At 47.1% G+C, this 18,448-nt stretch overlaps 1 protein-coding gene across 1 annotated transcript; it reads right to left on the bottom strand.

The window, feature by feature from the left end:
• Positions 1-13,951: 13,951 nt before the first annotated feature.
• LOC111860753 (G-protein coupled receptor 4) lies at positions 13,952-18,152 on the bottom strand. Its single transcript, XM_023844748.2, has 2 exons — positions 18,092-18,152; positions 13,952-15,639 (listed from the first exon to the last, which is right to left on the bottom strand). Exon 2 carries the CDS (start codon positions 15,631-15,633, stop codon positions 14,692-14,694), a length of 942 nt encoding a protein of 313 aa, XP_023700516.1. The 5' UTR covers positions 15,634-15,639; positions 18,092-18,152; the 3' UTR covers positions 13,952-14,691.
• Positions 18,153-18,448: the final 296 nt, after the last annotated feature.

The raw sequence follows: 18,448 nt of genomic DNA, 5'->3' as shown, positions 1-18,448 counted from the left end.
AACTCGTGGTCCTGGAGTGTTACATAAAAAGACCTGTCAGTAGGTGTGACAGACGCATTCGGAGGAACGGGAAGTACATCAGGCTTGTGTAGGACATGACGTATATGAGTGCAGATTACATTTGATATGCAGTGACTCACACTGAGAACAAGAGGGACACCAGCTGAAAGCAGTTTAGAGAACACTGCGGTACTAGAGAGGACAGCGTGGAGACGGGAGACTGGCGTTGAGCTCCTCTGTTCTTCATGGAAGACCTGCAGGAGCTTCATGAAGATACACAGACCTATTGAGAGAATCTCTCAAAACTATTTAATTTCAGACATCATAGCTGTCAATCTCCACCAAGGAGATTTCATGCAGGGAGCAGGGAGAGGATCGAATGGACGCATGCTTGTACCCTTTGGTACGCTATGCTCTGGGAAATCCCCTTTTCACTGCTCATATTTACTCTATTTTGTTAGAACTCAAAGGCACATTCCTGCAGTAATCCCCAAGTCATCAGTTCAACAACAGATTTCATGTTTAGTTCTTAGTCTAGTTGATACAATCCTACAGCAAAAAGAGAACATCGTGCTGAGCATGTCTTGGCCATGATTCTAGATGGCGTTTCCACCTCTGGTGCCCTTGCTGTTATAATAACCTCTAAGTTGACTTCAGAGCTGGTTAATTTCTAGGTGTGTGGGCGTGTTTGTGTACCAGCTGGCGACGTCTCATTATGCGGCTGGGGCACCGTGCCCTCTTCCACAACCAATCAGATCGCTGCGTCGTGTGTATGTATAAGTACCACAGGGGTCATCATCTGAAGGGTTACGCCACATGAGACACATTTTAAAACAAAGACATTTATTGAATTGTGGAGGATTCGCATCAGTTGAGAAGGCATGTGAGGGCTATAACACCAAGCTGTTAAATCCCTGAACCAGCCTGCTGCCGTGTTAAAAACACAGTGGAATGATCCGGAAAGCCAGCTTTAAAAACAGGTATTAATGGGGTTAATCACGCGGCCCTCCTTCCAGGTGCTCGAACCCCTCTGTGGCTGCGTCGTAGCCCATCAATAATTGAATTTGGCCATCTCAGAGCAGCAGGAAATTGTGGTGAGCGTGTATTAGACAGTGATGTATTGAGGTTGCTGCTGATTCCCCCTGTGTTTCAATACAAAAGCTGTCCGGCGCTTCAATAAAAATGGACTCAATGCGGCGAGAGGCACTCAGGCTCGAAACACTGAGGATACCCCCCCCCCCCTCCCGGCCCCAGACACCACCATTGGCTCGGCTTCCTCTCTGTTCAAAAATTTAAAATGCAGCGAAATGTCTCATTGCATAATGACCATGGGCTGCCTATATTATTCACACAAGTACAGGTACATGTAAGACTACACATTCATATTGTACCTCCTGAAATACACAATCACAAGCAATATGATAGGCTGCTCTCACCACTACCAGTCATGAAATGCCCCCCCCCCCCCGAAGAGCATTTCCATAGTGTTTAGCAGTGATTCACTGAACTCCATCACAAGATGAGTTTAAGTTTAAAAGAATCACAAATGTGCTGCTACGATTATAATGCACAGAACTACGTTCTCCGGTTGGAATTCACAACATACTTTGTTTTTTTGTCCTCCAAACAGCATACTAAATGTTTCATTTTAAAGCCTGGTGGGTTTGTGTGCTAAATGTGTATTAAATACACCTACATAGATACAAAGATACAGGGCAGCCGAGTATTAGCCATTTCAGCATACACCTACATAGATACAAAGATACAGGGCAGCCGAGTATTAGCCATTTCAGCATACACCTACATAGATACAAAGATACAGGGCAGCTGAGTATTAGCCATTTCAGCATACACCTACATAGATACAAAGATACAGGGCAGCTGAGTATTAGCCATTTCAGCATACAGTACACCTACATAGATACAAAGATACAGGGCAGCCGAGTATTAGCCATTTCAGCATACACCAACATAGATACAAAGATACAGGGCAGCCGAGTATTAGCCATTTCAGCATACACCTACATAGATACAAAGATACAGGGCAGCCGAGTATTAGCCATTTCAGGAGCCTTAGTTACGGGGTTCCCGCGCGGCACCAGGGACCTTGAAAGGTCTAAAAAACCAGGAAACTCAACATAAGCTTGGATGAATTGGATTTCCGAGCCCTGGCCGCGCTGCTGCGGGGTGCTGCGGGGTGAGAAGACACAGCTGTGCTCAGGCTAGGTTCTCTCACTCTCTTGTTATTACTAACTAGTCGCTGGCACAGTCACACACAGCAACACGCGCAATATTTCTGATGTGCTCGCATTTCTTGACTTCTTGGGCCTGTTGCGATTTCGCAGGGTGTCGCCATGACGATCTACCTTCCTGCACAGGCGGATTCATCACCGCTCGGCCTGCTGCTTGTGAGCAACGGTGATCCATATTTGGGTGCCCTGGGAAATAAAGGACCCTGTGGGTAATGAGAGCGTCTTCCTTCCTTGGGATGCGGCCGTCCCATGTGGCGCCTTGCTGCCTCTGTTGCTTTCAGGTCCTGATTTGTTGCACTTTCTCCCAGAGAGCCTGGAACACCTGAGCTGGCTTCCAGGTGACCCTCGCAGGTCACTGCGCCTGTCATTCTGCTTTCGCCTCTATTTTTAAAACTACTGCCCACAAAAGTCAAGTGTTATTCATCAAGGAGAGAGGATACTGAGGCGATCCATTTCCATGCAGGGGGGGGCTTGGGAAAGTCACTGAAGTTCAATTGTAAAGGATTTTTCTTAAGGTCTAACGTTCAGCTTGCACACTCTTCTAAAATAAATCGCTACTCTAAGAATAATGCAAATGCTCCAACGATGCAGATTATAAATGTAGCCATTGACAAGGTGTCCTTGACTGTGTTAAGTGCTTCAGGTTCGAGCTCCCCCCTCATTTCCAGACTGCACCCCTGGCTTTGCTTTGTCCCATCTTCACATGGACTTCTGGAATTTTTGTGATGACATGAAGGATGAAGGACTCGCGGGCAGGAATTTAGGAGAACAAAAAGGGGGGGATATTTTATCTGATAAACAGGGACTGGAAACAAACAGGACCATGAGGGATCAAAAAAATGTGAGGACTGGTAGAGGGAGGGGCACAGGTAACAGGAAAGTGTGATGTCATTGACTGGACTGGGGATGACGAAACAGACGGATACCTAAGTACAAAGGGGCAACATGTAGCGAAATTACTGCATTCACTAATATTTGTTAATTAAGCCTAAGACAGAACCTGTATTGTAACTGTGATGTAATAATGTAGCGTGGAAATAATAATTTGCAATACATATCATAATCTGTGAGTATTTTACATATCTGTCTGAATAATTTATGATTGTTTTTTTACAATTTACTACAAATACTTTAGAGTATACACAGTACTACTGTACGTACACTACCAGCCAAAAGAGATTTTCTACATTTGTATGTTACTCACTTAACATTTACTAAAATACACATACAGTATATTCACCATTTGAGTACCTTTATCGGCAAGAAAATGTCATATCTTTCATTCATCAAAGTAACCGCCTCTAGCAGGTATAACAGCAGAGAAAATCGAGGCGTTCTTTCTATAAGGGACATTAAATATTGCTCTATTTCGTGGGATGAAACCGTTAACTAATGGATTTAAAGTTAAAGAACAGAATAGACTTTAACTATGCCATCACCACACAACCAGTTAATAGGATGTTAGACATGCACTGTTACATACTGTTACATACTTGTTCCATACTACAAAGGAAACTTGTTTTTCTAATTGTTCACTCAACATTCCAAAGCTTAACAAGAATAAAAAAATCTGCAGTTTATGAAATAAATGGAAGAGTGGAAAAACCTGTGGTGTGCAAAAACGTTTTACTGGTAGTGTACTAGCATACATAGAGTAATAGTATTAGTGCTAATAGAGCAGTGTTAACTGTCTATTAACTGGGAAACTCATTGGGTGTAAAGAATGGAAATAGTCTGCAGAGAATTGAAATGAGCCCTTGATACTGTATTGCTGGGTATTTATTCCTGTTAAAATAGTAACCTGCCAGGGGCAGAGTGTCTAGTGAAAGGGAGAGGAAAGAATACTTGTTTAATTTCTGAGGCCACGGAGCTCCTGCAGGAATATGAATCAAACGCTGACCTAGTTACGGCCTCATTGAATGAGGTGAATGCAGATCTGCTGGTGGTGTGGAATGACGTTGTGTAATGAAAGTTTCTGTGGTTGCTGTTTTTCGGCCTTGTAATGAGATCTGGGAAGTGGCCACATTTCACAGCTGAACTTCGATGACCCCTCTCCAATATGGCCGCCTGTGTTCACCATAAGCGCTGTCATGTTATTTATCACATCCCGCAAAGCTGCTGAGTACGAAAGACGCCTGACGTCTCTCATTTGAATTCCTTCCACAAGGAACGTTTCTTGTCCCCGGTCTGTAGGGTTACCTCTGACCATGCACGTCAGCCGTACACACAGAAAAGACTGGAGCAAATTCAGTTAATGTTCGGCTGTGCAACGATGGATGTCCAAAAACAGAGACACGCTGCAACTATGGAAGATGATTGTCAAATGAATAGCACAAAACTGCACTGTTTATGAGTATAGTAGTACAGCGACGCATCAGCAGGCCTCTAATCAGGGGACAGAGCTGGTTAGAGAGAGCTAACCTTGGAAGTAGTTATACTGCGGCTTCCTGCATAGAATCAAGTCCACTAAGACTGCATAAACATACTTCTCTTTGGAGATGAATTCTCATGTTTCGGTGAGGAACAAAAAGCAGAAGGGAAGTTGATCTCTGCCTTACACAATCTTTCTGCTGCATTTGGGGGCTGTGCGTTCAGGTCTGTACAACGTAAAACTCCCTTTGCAGCTTAAAGCAAATCTTTCCAGGCTCTTCCACTATGTTTCATTAGTATGATATGTTAGCCCTCATGTCATAGTCATAAAAAAAACTGTACTTATGTATGTAGATACACTGCACAGAAATTCTCGTTCTATTTTGACGGCAATCATGCTGTATACAGCCAATATTTATTATAATATGTATTCCACTGAATAGATGTACATATTTCTAGTTATTTACTTATCACACATGTATTTATTGCACAGATGTTTCAATGATGCCAAACTCATTTTGTTGTCTGAGCACTTTGTGCCATGACAATAGTTGAATCCAGTCTAATCTAATGTTTTACAGGCAAGACTTAAATTAATTATGAGTAATCATTTACAAATTATTTGTGCTAATTCCTCACACATTAGACAGGACAGTATACCTTTGCTGAAATCATCTTTATGTGAATGGAAAAAAAAAAATATATATATATATATATATATACACACACACACACACAGTTTCTTTAAATGGCCACCATGTTCAACATCATCTTCAGTATCAGCCTGAATGTTTCAGTCTGATCACGACTTAAGGAGAGATATGAAACAGCAGCTAAAGGGGGATGAACATGGAAGACAGAATGACATGTGACATCGTGTACATTAGGCTCAGCTCGCACACGAGAGACGTTTTTCACACTGGGTTTATCCGTCGCAGGCTGCTTAATCCTCAGGAACCTTTGAATATATAGAACCTTCAAAATGGGAAATTGAACATGACTATGATCAGCTTTTCCTATGATTTTAAATACTTTGGCATGTTTTTAGAAATAGATTTTTTTTGTTTTTGTTCCCTTATGGAAAGATACGGAATAACACATTTACTTGAACTCCATCAGTTAAGCAGCCCATCAATCCATCAGTATATTGTCCATAAGCAGTCATGGTGCAGGGTTGTTCTGGTCTTGGAGCTTATTCCAGGAAGCATAGCGCCTTGACGATCTTATACCCAAAAACTACATGTGATTATAAACCTAATCCATCCACAGCCAGTTCTGCTCCTTTGGCTATGAAAATGCATTGGCTAATTTCTCATATTTAAGGTGTTTTCTCCTGTCACAACCCCATAGTTACTACAGTACAAGACTTTATATTATGGTATGTATAAGCAGCTGAGAGTCAATGGGGAAGCTGCCCTGGTTTTCCTTCCATGACCAAATATGGCCAAGCTATTTCGATTATGTCACCGTAAGTGACTTAGTAGGAAAACCTCAGAAACAGGGATTAAATCATTCAGGATGTGTTGAGCTGCTACAGTGGAGAGTGACACAGTTATGGATAAAGTTATTTCAGTCTTTCAGTAGTGGCACTGACTGTGTTAATAAGAAGAGTGTTTTCTCAGAAAGACTAACCGTGTTTTTTGGCCAGTGATCGATGCTGGTTTTTTGGCCAGTGATCGATGCTGGTTTGTGCCCTACCTGACACAACACAGTGGCTTTTACGCACCATACATACAACATAACTGGAGTTTCCTTAATTACACAATTCTCTGAGACCAGTAATCCCTCCTGTGCACTGCTGGATTCAGCTTCCTTTCCCATCCTTCCAGTTAACCCCAGCCCTAACCGCGTCCATCAAAAAGCTCTTTCCACTTTTCTCTGAGATGATTTCAGTCACCTCCCTATCACAGACCTCCTCGGAATGCCTTTCATTCTTCCATGCCACCCCTTTTTTCCCGCTTCATGAGATTGCTTTTCTTTTTAGAAATCCAATTTCATTTGACACCCTTCACTACAGGTCAGCCACCGGTTACTCTGCTCAACAAAGAGATTAATTTTCAATTTAAAGACAGTAGCAACTGGCAACACCTGTTGATGGAAAAATTTGTGCATGATATACATTAATATAAATCGGCACCAAAGCTGGCAAAAACATGCACATTTAATATTAGTTATCAGTCATGCGTGGATCAAACATGGCGATTAAATTCGGGTCATCAGACCTTGAACAGCACACAGACTTCTGACTTGTTCGAGAGTAAAAGGATGTGGAATCAGAGGGAAAAATTTTAAAGTACTGTTCAGATGCAGATGCATCTTTTCTTTGTGTTCAGTATAACTCACCATCCGAATAGTATTAGTTTGTGGCAGTTCAGCCCCCTTTGCCAAGAGATAGTCAAGGAATAATATCAATGAGCATTGTCCTGAGAGAGACAGGCCCTGTCAGGGATTGATCACGAAGGCACCTTGACTCTGACAGCTGTTTCTGTGTCCTGTGAGAGACAGGCCCTATCAGGGGTTAATTGCAGTAACTCCTAGTTCTTGGTATAATAATGCAGCAAAGGAAAGCAGATATATTTTACAGCTTTAAAACTGTGGTGATGTTTGACGTCCATACAAATGGCCTGAGTCACTGCAGTTTGGAGCTATTACGTAGAGATCTGTCATGAGGAAGCGTCACGCTTTGTTAAGCAAGTCTTCTTATAGATATTGAGTAATGCGGGGCTGGATTGCTGCGCTCTTCAAATTTTTAAATAATATTTAATTCTATTTAAAGACCCCTCTGCAGTCTAAAGTGCTTGATCATCAGGGACTGTGGGAAGTTACAAGTCAGACAAGCAGTCTGGAGAAGACCCACATGCGATACAGTGACAGTCGGCTGCATTGGCCAGTTAAACATCTGAACAAACAGACATTTTTGAAGAGGGGAAGATAGATTGACTTGAACTTGAGGTGTAAGAATGGTACATTAATATGAAATGGTGAAGTATCCCATGCTCTTCTTCAGATGGAGGCGAAAGGCGAGGTGGACTTCCCTGCCCAGCCTGCGGTGGCAGAATGGCAGTGCCCTGGAGCTCAGTCACATGTGCCATCGTGGAAACCCAACCTTACGTAATGTCCTTGCGGCTGCGACGTTCATGAGGACATACTAGCAAATACTGCAATGTGAATCAGCTGACAAATGGTATTTTTCAAATATTCCAGTTTTTGATAATAAGCAAAAATTAAGGAACTTCTGTTACAAACATCTATTGTGAGGGGCAGGAGGTAGTGGTATTGTTCGGCAACCAGAGGGTTGCAGGTTCGAGTCCTGGTTCCTCCTGACCCCTTCAAGGTGACCTTGAGCAAGACACTGAACCCCAAATTGCTCCCGGTGTGCAGGTTGGCGCCTCATGGCAGCCTCCGCCACCAGTGTGTGAGTGTGAGTGTGGATGTGAGGCACAAGTTGTAAAGCACTTTGAGTACTCGTAGGAGTAGAAAAGCGCTATATAAATGAAGTCCATTTACCATTCGCTCTCTGCAGACCTGTACCTGGTATTCAGTGTTCCTCACTAGTTGGTTCAGGCGTGCTGGGAGGGAGAAAAAATGTGAAGTGCCTGGGAGGGTCTCTGAGCACTGGAATAAACATTACAGGCTTTATGAAAATGCCAATAATTGTTATTTCCTCACTCCCTTCTAGTTGTGATATAAACAAACGGCATCTCGGTGTCAGAGAGGAAGTTCAGCACAGCGCCATCTTGGAAAAGCAGGGACGCTGCACGGGGAAGCCGATGAACGGTCACTCAGGGACACGGCTCTCCTCCGGTCTACACACACGCATAGGACGACACGCGGCTCTCCTCCGGTCTACGCACACGCATAGGACGACACGCGGCTCTCCTCCGGTCTACACACACGCATAGGACGACACGCGGCTCTCCTCCGGTCTACGCACACGCATAGGACGACACGCGGCTCTCCTCCGGTCTACACACACGCATAGGACGACACGCGGCTCTCCTCCGGTCTACGCACACGCATAGGACGACACGCGGCTCTCCTCCGGTCTACGCACACGCATAGGACGACACGCGGCTCTCCTCCGGTCTACACACACGCATAGGAGGACGCGCGGCTCTCCTCCGGTCTACACACACGCATAGGAGGACGCGCGGCTCTCCTCCGGTCTACACACACGCATAGGACGACGCGTGGCTCTCCTCCGGTCTACACACACGCATAGGACGACACGCGGCTCTCCTCCGGTCTACGCACACGCATAGGGCGACACGCGGCTCTCCTCCGGTCTACGCACACGCATAGGGCGACACGCGGCTCTCCTCCGGTCTACGCACACGCATAGGACGACACGCGGCTCTCCTCGCACACGCATAGGGCGACACGCGGCTCTCCTCCAGTCTACGCACACGCATAGGACGACACGCGGCTCTCCTCCGGTCTACACACACGCATAGGACGACACGCGGCTCTCCTCCGGTCTACACACACGCATAGGACGACACGCGGCTCTCCTCCGGTCTACACACACGTATAGGACGACACGCGGCTCACCTCCGGTCTACACACACGCATAGGACGACACGCGGCTCTCCTCCGGTCTACGCACACGCATAGGACGACACGCGGCTCTCCTCCAGTCTACGCACACGCATAGGACGACACGCGGCTCTCCTCCGGTCTACACACACGCATAGGACGACACGCGGCTCTCCTCCGGTCTACACACACGCATAGGACGACACGCGGCTCTCCTCCGGTCTACACACACGTATAGGACGACACGCGGCTCACCTCCGGTCTACGCACACGCATAGGACGACACGCGGCTCTCCTCCGGTCTACGCACACGCATAGGACGACACGCGGCTCTCCTCCGGTCTACGCACACGCATAGGACGACACGCGGCTCTCCTCCGGTCTACGCACACGCATCGGACGACACGCGGCTCTCCTCCGGTCTACACACACGCATAGGACGACACGCGGCTCTCCTCCGGTCTACGCACACGCATAGGACGACACGCGGCTCACCTCCGGTCTACACACACGCATAGGACGACACGCGGCTCTCCTCCGGTCTACGCGCACGCATAGGGCGACACGCGGCTCTCCTCCGGTCTACGCGCACGCATAGGACGACACGCGGCTCTCCTCGCACACGCATAGGGCGACACGCGGCTCTCCTCCGGTCTACACACACGCATAGGACGACACGCGGCTCTCCTCCGGTCTACACACACGCATAGGACGACACGCGGCTCTCCTCCGGTCTACACACACGTATAGGACGACACGCGGCTCACCTCCGGTCTACGCACACGCATAGGACGACACGCGGCTCTCCTCCGGTCTACGCACACGCATAGGACGACACGCGGCTCTCCTCCGGTCTACGCACACGCATAGGACGACACGCGGCTCTCCTCCGGTCTACGCACACGCATCGGACGACACGCGGCTCTCCTCCGGTCTACGCACACGCATAGGACGACACGCGGCTCTCCTCCGGTCTACGCACACGCATAGGACGACACGCGGCTCTCCTCCGGTCTACACACACGCATAGGACGACACGCGGCTCTCCTCCGGTCTACACACACGCATAGGACGACGCGCGGCTCTCCTCCGGTCTACACACACGCATAGGACGACACGCGGCTGGCTGCCATCTGCCATGGTTGTAGCAGGTGCACTCGCTGCAGCTGTAGGCCCTGTTATAATTGGAGACCTCTCATCCCATATCTATCCTCTTTAAATGCCATCTTCTTACTCTAGTCCCTGTTCTCTCTGAAAAAAAGGCCTCATGAATTTGAATGTTAGAGACAATCTCTGCTAAGGTCACTGGCTGCACCTTGAAATAGACGGTTCTCCTTTGAAAAGCCTGAAGGGCCAGAACAAGGTGAAGCTACACTATTTAAATGTGGCGAGTGCCCCTCCCGCCATTTGCGAGCAGCTCGTCTCACGCCCTTAAAATAAAGGAGCCGCTATGCCGTTAACGAAGCCACAAATAGCCCGGAAAACACACTGCCAGGCTGGCTTGCCGTCATTTTTCCCGGCAGCTTCCAACATCAGCTTGCTGAGAATGAGCTGATTTTGACCTTTTAACACCTGTGAAGGCTATAGGCACAGAACGACGATCATCCGTCACAATCGAAGCAGGAATGATTATGTCTCTGTGCCAAGGCTGGGGTGGGGGAGAGAATCCACCAACATTTTAATTTCATGATTTTTCTTCTGCATCCTGAAGAAGACACAACAATCCCACGTGTCAGCTCTTCCCTGACATTTCTGAGAAGGGACCCCCTTGTTGACGGTGCTGACAGTGAAGTGCTCGTCTTATGAAGGGCAGGAAAAAAAACATCCCTCATCTTCCATTTTTCTGTTATCTTTTTTAATCCCTGAGCTGCTCTGCTGTAACACTCCAGCTTGTGGGAGCTGGTTTTAGTGTGAATTTCAGGGAAGCTTGAAATAGCTGGCAGAAAACCTCGCATTTCGAGTGCCCGTCGCAGGGACGTGATGAAGGAGGCCTTCGTAGGGACGTGGTGAGGGAGGCCGTCGCAGGGACGTGGTGAGGGAGGCCGTCGCAGGGACGTGGTGAGGGAGGCCGTCGCAGGGGCGTGGTGAGGGAGGCCTTCGCAGGGACGTGGTGAGGGAGGCCGTCGCTGGGACGTGATGAGGGAGGCCGTCGCAGGGACGTGGTGAGGGAGGCCGTCGCAGGGACGTGGTGAGGGAGGCCTTCGTAGGGACGTGGTGAGGGAGGCCTTCGTAGGGACGTGGTGAGGGAGGCCGTCGCAGGGACGTGGTGAGGGAGGCCGCCGCAGGGACGTGGTGAGGGAGGCCGCCGCAGGGACGTGGTGAGGGAGGCCGCCGCAGGGACGTGGTGAGGGAGGCCGTCGCAGGGACGTGGTGAGGGAGGCCGTCGCAGGGACGTGGTGAGGGAGGCCTTCGCAGGGACGTGGTGAGGGAGGCCGTCGCAGGGACGTGGTGAGGGAGGCCGTCGCAGGGACGTGGTGAGGGAGGCCTTCGCAGGGACGTGGTGAGGGAGGCCGTCGCAGGGACGTGGTGAGGGAGGCCGTCGCAGGGACGTGGTGAGGGAGGCCGTCGCAGGGACGTGGTGACGGAGGCCGCCGCAGGGACGTGGTGACGGAGGCCGTCGCAGGGACGCGGTGAGGGAGGCCGTCGCAGGGACGTGGTGACGGAGGCCGCACCGCCAGCCATGGCAGAAGGTCGGTGCCTTTGCAGAGCACCTGACCACGTTCATATTTATGGGTTAATATGGAAAAGGCCAGATAATTTCATGCTGTTGTTTCAGCTTTGAAAACCTAGACGCGGTCGAGTTCAAATAACGTATCCTGTGAAAGATATGCAGCTGATTTCCCAATAGCGATGTGCCCACAGATCAAGACAGTCGCACCCCTGAGACATGCTGGCTGGCCGCCCCTCATCGTGCGCCTGCAACCTGTTTACAAACTCACAGGCGCAGTGGAAACCGCAATAAATGGGATGGGTTCGATATAAATCAAATGGCATATTTTCACACGGAAAATCTATGCACAGAACTTGTACTGGGAATGAGTGAAGTCCCTGTGAGGTGGAGATAAGGCCCCCCACCGATAAGGATCAGCCCAGAACGCGGCCCGATGGATCAATACCCGAGGGCCAGGGATCTCGGCTATCGGCTGGCAAGTAGGAGCCCTTCACTAGCAGTTCCCGCCATAATAATACTTTTATCAACAAACGAGATTTGCTGCTCCTAATGGAAACGGTGGCAGCAAGGTGAGGTGGGAGGAGGATTCAGGGTAATCTGCGACTCACCGCGTGTTTAATGCGTGAGGAACCCAAAGGTAGCGTGACGGCCAGCCAGCGCACCTCTTTGATGCAGTGATGCGCATGCTGTGCGACGAGGCTGATTAAATGGCAAGTTTATGATTCGAATATTTATGAAGACTCCGTCTTTCTGGGCCTGCAGGGGTATCTGGTCGAGTTCGGCATGAAAGCCAGAATTCATAGACTGTGGTAGAGGTGGTGGGGGGGGGTCACAGGGGAGACTGTCCACAAGTAGTCAGACTTAGGAAGCCGCCCAGCCTTGGCTCTCCTGTAGGAAAAACGGCGGCCATTTGTACATCATAGATGGGAATATAATAAAAACAAAGCTCTTTGGAAGGCAAATAAATGAAATACAAATTAAATATCTATATATTAAATTGCTATAATTTCATCAGGGTCACTGTTTGGGCCTAGTAGAGGGGCTCCTTAGACCACAATGTCCACATCGCTCCCCCACTCGGTGTTTCAGTGAAATCTGCATTTTACACATGAGCCCCGCTGGGTTTTGCACAGTAACGTACGCCCCCCCCCCCCCCCCCCCCCAAGGTGATTTGAGAATTCCTCCTAATCTGCTGAAATGTCCTGCCTTGAGGCTGCGTCACGCCGGCTCAGTCTGGGCTCCGGCGTCATGCTCCGGGAAAGCAGAAAGCCTTCTGCTCTCTGCCATGCTGCAGAGAACCCAAAACACGCAGCACCAGTGAAGACTGTTACAGCGGAGAGAAACGATTTTTAAGATATGAACAGATATTCAATTACATTGTCAGTCATAAAATCAAGCGCATGCATCAATCAGTCATGAAAGGAGCACCAGTTGTGATGTGCGAATCTCTCACAATAGCCGGTTACATTGTGATTTATAACATTGATTTTCTTTGTTAACCTGGGCATGGGGTTTATCATAATTAGTTTCCATTCATGTGTTTATTGTGCACCTTAAGCTGTTAGTAGGCCAACCATAGGTATAGAGCATTTAACTTTTCACGCAAGACCGTTTTCTCATTCACCTTTGATGACTGGGTTTATTGGTCAGTCTAAGCTCACATGGCACCATAGACGAGTGCCATCGCTGGCACCCCTGGCTTGTAAGTCGACGCCCCCTCAGAAATGGTCTTGTCAAATGGGCGCGGCCTGTCACAGCAGCTTACTGGTAATTTCCAGGACAGCCGCTGTGAACTGCTGAATGTTAGGGTCTTCCTTACCTATGGTGCTCGACAGCTTCTGTGCAGGGAATTCGGCCATGGAGCCTCCGAGTGCAGCCTCGTAGGCCGCTTTGCAGACGGCGGGCCTGCTCTTGCTAAAGGCCCGCCTTCGTTTTTTTGGAAGGAATACTGCCTGCCTCATTTTTAACCCACCGGGCATCTTTGCTTTCTGAATTTTTTTCCTCGTGAAAATCCCCATTGAATTGTTAGAGAGGTTTTTAATAGAACATCAATAAGTTAGGTGACAAATAACTGCAATTTTATACCAATACATGATCAATGAAGGTCAAGGGAAGCAGTGGCTTAGATGCTGGATTTAAAATGCATTTTAATCACATATTTGGAGATTCTTGTGAGAGAGATAAAGTGATTTTTCCAAATAGCTGCATAATTTAATTTCTACGCTTATCTGTGATATAAAAACAGAAATTCGCAAATCAAAAACTGGAGAAATTTGAGTCATTGTTGTCTGAGGTTTTCACCTCATAATACAGGTCTAAGGAAAATGTCTTAGGGACTCACCAGCAGGTAAAGAGCACTGGTGACAGGACTCTGAGTTAAATTTATTAGGCATGCTGTTATGCAGAAACCAAGGAAGTATGATGATGAATGTGTGTGAATTTGCCGCTAGGCTGAAGCAGATGTGCTGCTGCTGTGCATGATCACAAACGCAGGCAGATAATGAACGAATTAATGAAGTCGTTAATACTGGAGCTTTCTTCTTACTGTTAATTTCCTTCCCGTGCTTGACCCGATGATGCAGCTTCTCTCACTTCCTGTTTGACTCCTTGTTGCATGGTGACTGTGCAGCTGCTGCCTGACTCATCCCCATTACAGAGTCCATAAAGTCCAGCCTGTACCCAGAAGGTCAGGCCTCAGCGCACAACATCCAGGTGGCTAACATGGCTTACAACATTCAAACACAATATACCTGAGTGGTCAAGAGTATCATAGGGAAACCAGCAACTTCATAGAGAGAGGCACTGCGTTCTTGGGTGCAGTTCCTGGTCCTCCTCTTAGGGGACTTTTCATAAAGTTCCTTACTAGGATCCTCTGAGACAGGACAGATGGGTCTGCAATAGCTCCCTGAAGTCAGTACGTAGGAAGATGTACATGATGGGGTCCAGCAAGGTGTTCAGGCTCAGCAAAGCACGGCCCACTTGATACGGCAGGAACACGGACTTCTCCCACTCGCAGTCCCCGGGATTGAACACCAGCCCGATGTACTTGATGGAGCCGGTGAGGTGGTATGGTCCCAGCACCACCACGAAGATGACTACCAGGAAGCTTAAGAAAGCACATATGCGTCTCTTCTCCTCGGCCCGTGATGAAGGAAGCCCCGCCAGGCACTTGAGGGTCTGCATGTGCAAGATCGAAATGAAAGAGAAGGGCAGGATGAAGGAGAGAGCCAGGGTGATGAGGCGGTAAATGATGGTTTCCATTTTGGCAGGATAATTCTCATTGCAGAGGTGTTTGTTCTGTCCGTGGAACATGGTGTTTATAGAAGCCAGTGGGGGCACTGCCACAGCGAGCCACACGGCCACAGACAGACACACCACACTCCTCAGCTTCTGCACAGCTTGGAATTTGTGCGGCCAGGCGATGGCTAGGTGGCGCTCCAGCGCGATCAGGCACTTGAAGAAGATCGCAACGTAGATGCTGATGTAGAAGATGAGGGTCACTCCATAGCACCCAATGGACTTGAACCTCCAGTAATGGCCCGTTCTGTAGTAGTCTATCCACAGCGGCAAGGTCGACAGCTGCAGCAGGTTGGAAAGCAGCAGGTTGATGACAAAGATGGGCAGGATGTTCTCGCACCTGATTAAATTGTAGAGGCCGTAGAGAGCCAGGATGTTGAGTGGTGTGCCAAAGACAAAGAAGATGGAGTATAAGACTGAGAATAAGGCGGCGTCTTGGTTAAAGTCTATGCCACATGCTTGGACAGTGAGAGCTTCTGAAGTGCTCTGATTGGACGGCAGGTCCATCTTCACCTGACAGCAGCAAAACACAAAAGGTCACGTCTCATCAGACAGCATTTTGTACAAACTGTTCGCCTTCATTTTTTCAGTCCAGAATTAGGCCACAAGAAATAATAATGACACACTTTCCGTTAAGGCTTCCACAGGCACAGGTATTTAAAAAACAGTCTGATTGCTTTTATAGCTGTGTAATTGGACATCTTGAAAAGAGCAATTGTATTGCACAAGTGAATTATTCTACCCCAGAATATTATACAAGTCTTATGTTCAATTGCTTTCTTAAACACCACTTTAACTTTCTGTTACCGTAGCGTTATTCCTCACGTCAGGGGCTCTAAGTCCGCCAGTGATGTATGTTTAATTTTTTTTCACTTCAGAAGAAGTAGCAAAATAATTAGACAAAAAACAATTTGCCTCAAAAGATGCGTTTCCATAAGAAGGAGACGCAGGAGATGGTGGGTCAGTAGTGTGAGCATATGGAAAGGCTCCGCTTCGAGTGGCGGCCCTGGACCGCACACGTGACCCTGCACACTTGGACGGCACACATGACCCGTTTCCACGCTCCTCACACAGCAGCTCTGGCAGAGTTATGAATTATTCAGTCTCAGGCAATGATGTTAGAGCATTGGTATCATTTGTGACGGAGGTTTGGCCCAGAATTCATAAATATTAATGCTACCTGACTGTCACCGCTTATCGCCACAGAATACCGCACCCAGGGCTAACTCTGGGTGTATCCTCCTGTAACACATGTTTCTACGCAATATAATTACACTTGGTGTGACATTTAAAACTGTAGTCAAGGAACCTAATATTGACATGACGTATAATCAAATAATGGTCATGATGAACCTAAAGATTATGACCATCCCCATATGAAAAGAATAATGCAACAGGGCTCATGCACTGTGTGTTGTGACAGATTACTCCTGCGATCATCACCAAAATGATCTGCCATTTGTGCCACAGTAGCCCTTCTGTTGGTTTGTACCACACAGCACAGCCTTCAGTCACATCCCGCCTTGAGTCTTGGCCACCCAATACCCAATCTGCATTCATGGTTTTTCCCTCCTTGGATCTTGCTCAGTGGCTACTCACCACGGCTGACCGTGATCATCCCACAGACCTTGCCGTTACAGAGATGCTCTGACCTAGTCATCTGACCATAACGATTTGGCCTTTACCAGAGTCATTCGGGTCAGTAGCTGTGCTGTATTTCTGTCAGTCTCTCCCGTTTACTCCTGTGTCAGTAGCTGTGCTGTATTTCTGTCAGTCTCTCCCATTTTCTCCTGTGTCAGTAGCTGTGCTGAATTTCTGTCAGTCTCTCCCATTTTCTCCTGTGTCAGTAGCTGTGCTGAATTTCTGTCAGTCTCTCCCATTTTCTCCTGTGTCAGTAGCTGTGCTGTATTTCTGTCAGTCTCTCCTGTTTACTCCTGTGTCAGTAGCTGTGCTGTATTTCTGTCAGTCTCTCCCGTTTTCTCCTGTGTCAGTAGATGTGCTGAATTTCTGTCAGTCTCTCCCATTTTCTCCTGTGTCAGTAGCTGTGCTGTATTTCTGTCAGTCTCTCCCGTTTTCTCCTGTGTCAGTAGTTGTGCTGTATTTCTGTCAGTCTCTCCCGTTTTCTCCTGTGTCAGTAGATGTGCTGTCGTGTTCAATTTCCTCTCCTGAGCTTAAAGGCATATTGGTGACATTTTAATTAAGCCCATGTTTTTAGTAATTTATAAACAAATTCATGATGCATTATAATGCATTCATAAAGCATTCTAACTATTGATAATTAATTTAATATTTATATAATTTATTTTATATGTACAAATTTAGAAATATTTATCAAAAGGCATACCACAATATAACCATGTGTATTATGCATTATGAATGCTTTATGAAGCTCTCATCTATAATGTCCTACAGGTATCTTTATAATGCAGTACAAAGCATCCGTAATGCTTCGACTGACCATCATAATGCATTATAAAGGTATTTATAGTACATTATTGATGAGAGCTTCATAAAACATTTATAATGCATGCATTGTTATTCGTTAAGAATGCATTACGAAATTACTAAAAACATGACTTTAAGTAAAGTATCACCGGGATGTTTTAAAGTTTTTATTGGTTTTAATTTCAGTATTAGAAGAATTAGGCTATTGAAGATTTAGAGTGAACTTAGTAAGTTTTTGTATAAGATCTTGTGCATATGTGTTTCAGAACAAGTAGAAAAGTACTTAAGTTCAAATGAATCTTTCTAAGAGTCAATTTCTGTGCCATTTCATTTTCAGCCAGATTGACTCCCTATAAAATACAGATATAAAAAATGTAACCTGTAAACAAACAGAATTATTACACATGTATACATTGTGAAAACATTCTGCTCACTCAGTCCCTCATTATCTGGCCAGCAGGAGCATCATTTAGGTGACTTTAAAATAAATAACCAATAATAAAAGAGCGGTAACACTTACAGAGACAGCACCTTCAGCGCAGCAGTGAAGTCGGTTGTGCGTCTGTGGTATTATGTGAGAGGACAGGGAGACACCCACCAGTGTTACAGCGAAACCGGACGTGGTTTCACACCCTTACAGTGTACGTTCACAGAACTTTATCTTCAAAGAAAAGAGTGTAGTATTGGGAAACTGTTTTCTTTCCTATAAAAGTGTGACGCCAGTTGCAAAGCACATAAATCTGGCCAGTGTAAAGTGAAGAGGCATATTAACAGAGGAAAATACAAATAAAGCCTGAAAAAAGTGAATTTTACAGGCTGCACTAGGCTGTCCCTGTGTCCTGCTCACCTCTGATGGACACACACATACTGAATAAGG

The sequence above is a fragment of the Paramormyrops kingsleyae genome, chromosome 3, assembly GCF_048594095.1.
Source record: "Paramormyrops kingsleyae isolate MSU_618 chromosome 3, PKINGS_0.4, whole genome shotgun sequence".
Classification (NCBI taxonomy): domain Eukaryota; kingdom Metazoa; phylum Chordata; class Actinopteri; order Osteoglossiformes; family Mormyridae; genus Paramormyrops; species Paramormyrops kingsleyae.
This window is presented reverse-complemented; position numbering and strand designations above follow the sequence as displayed.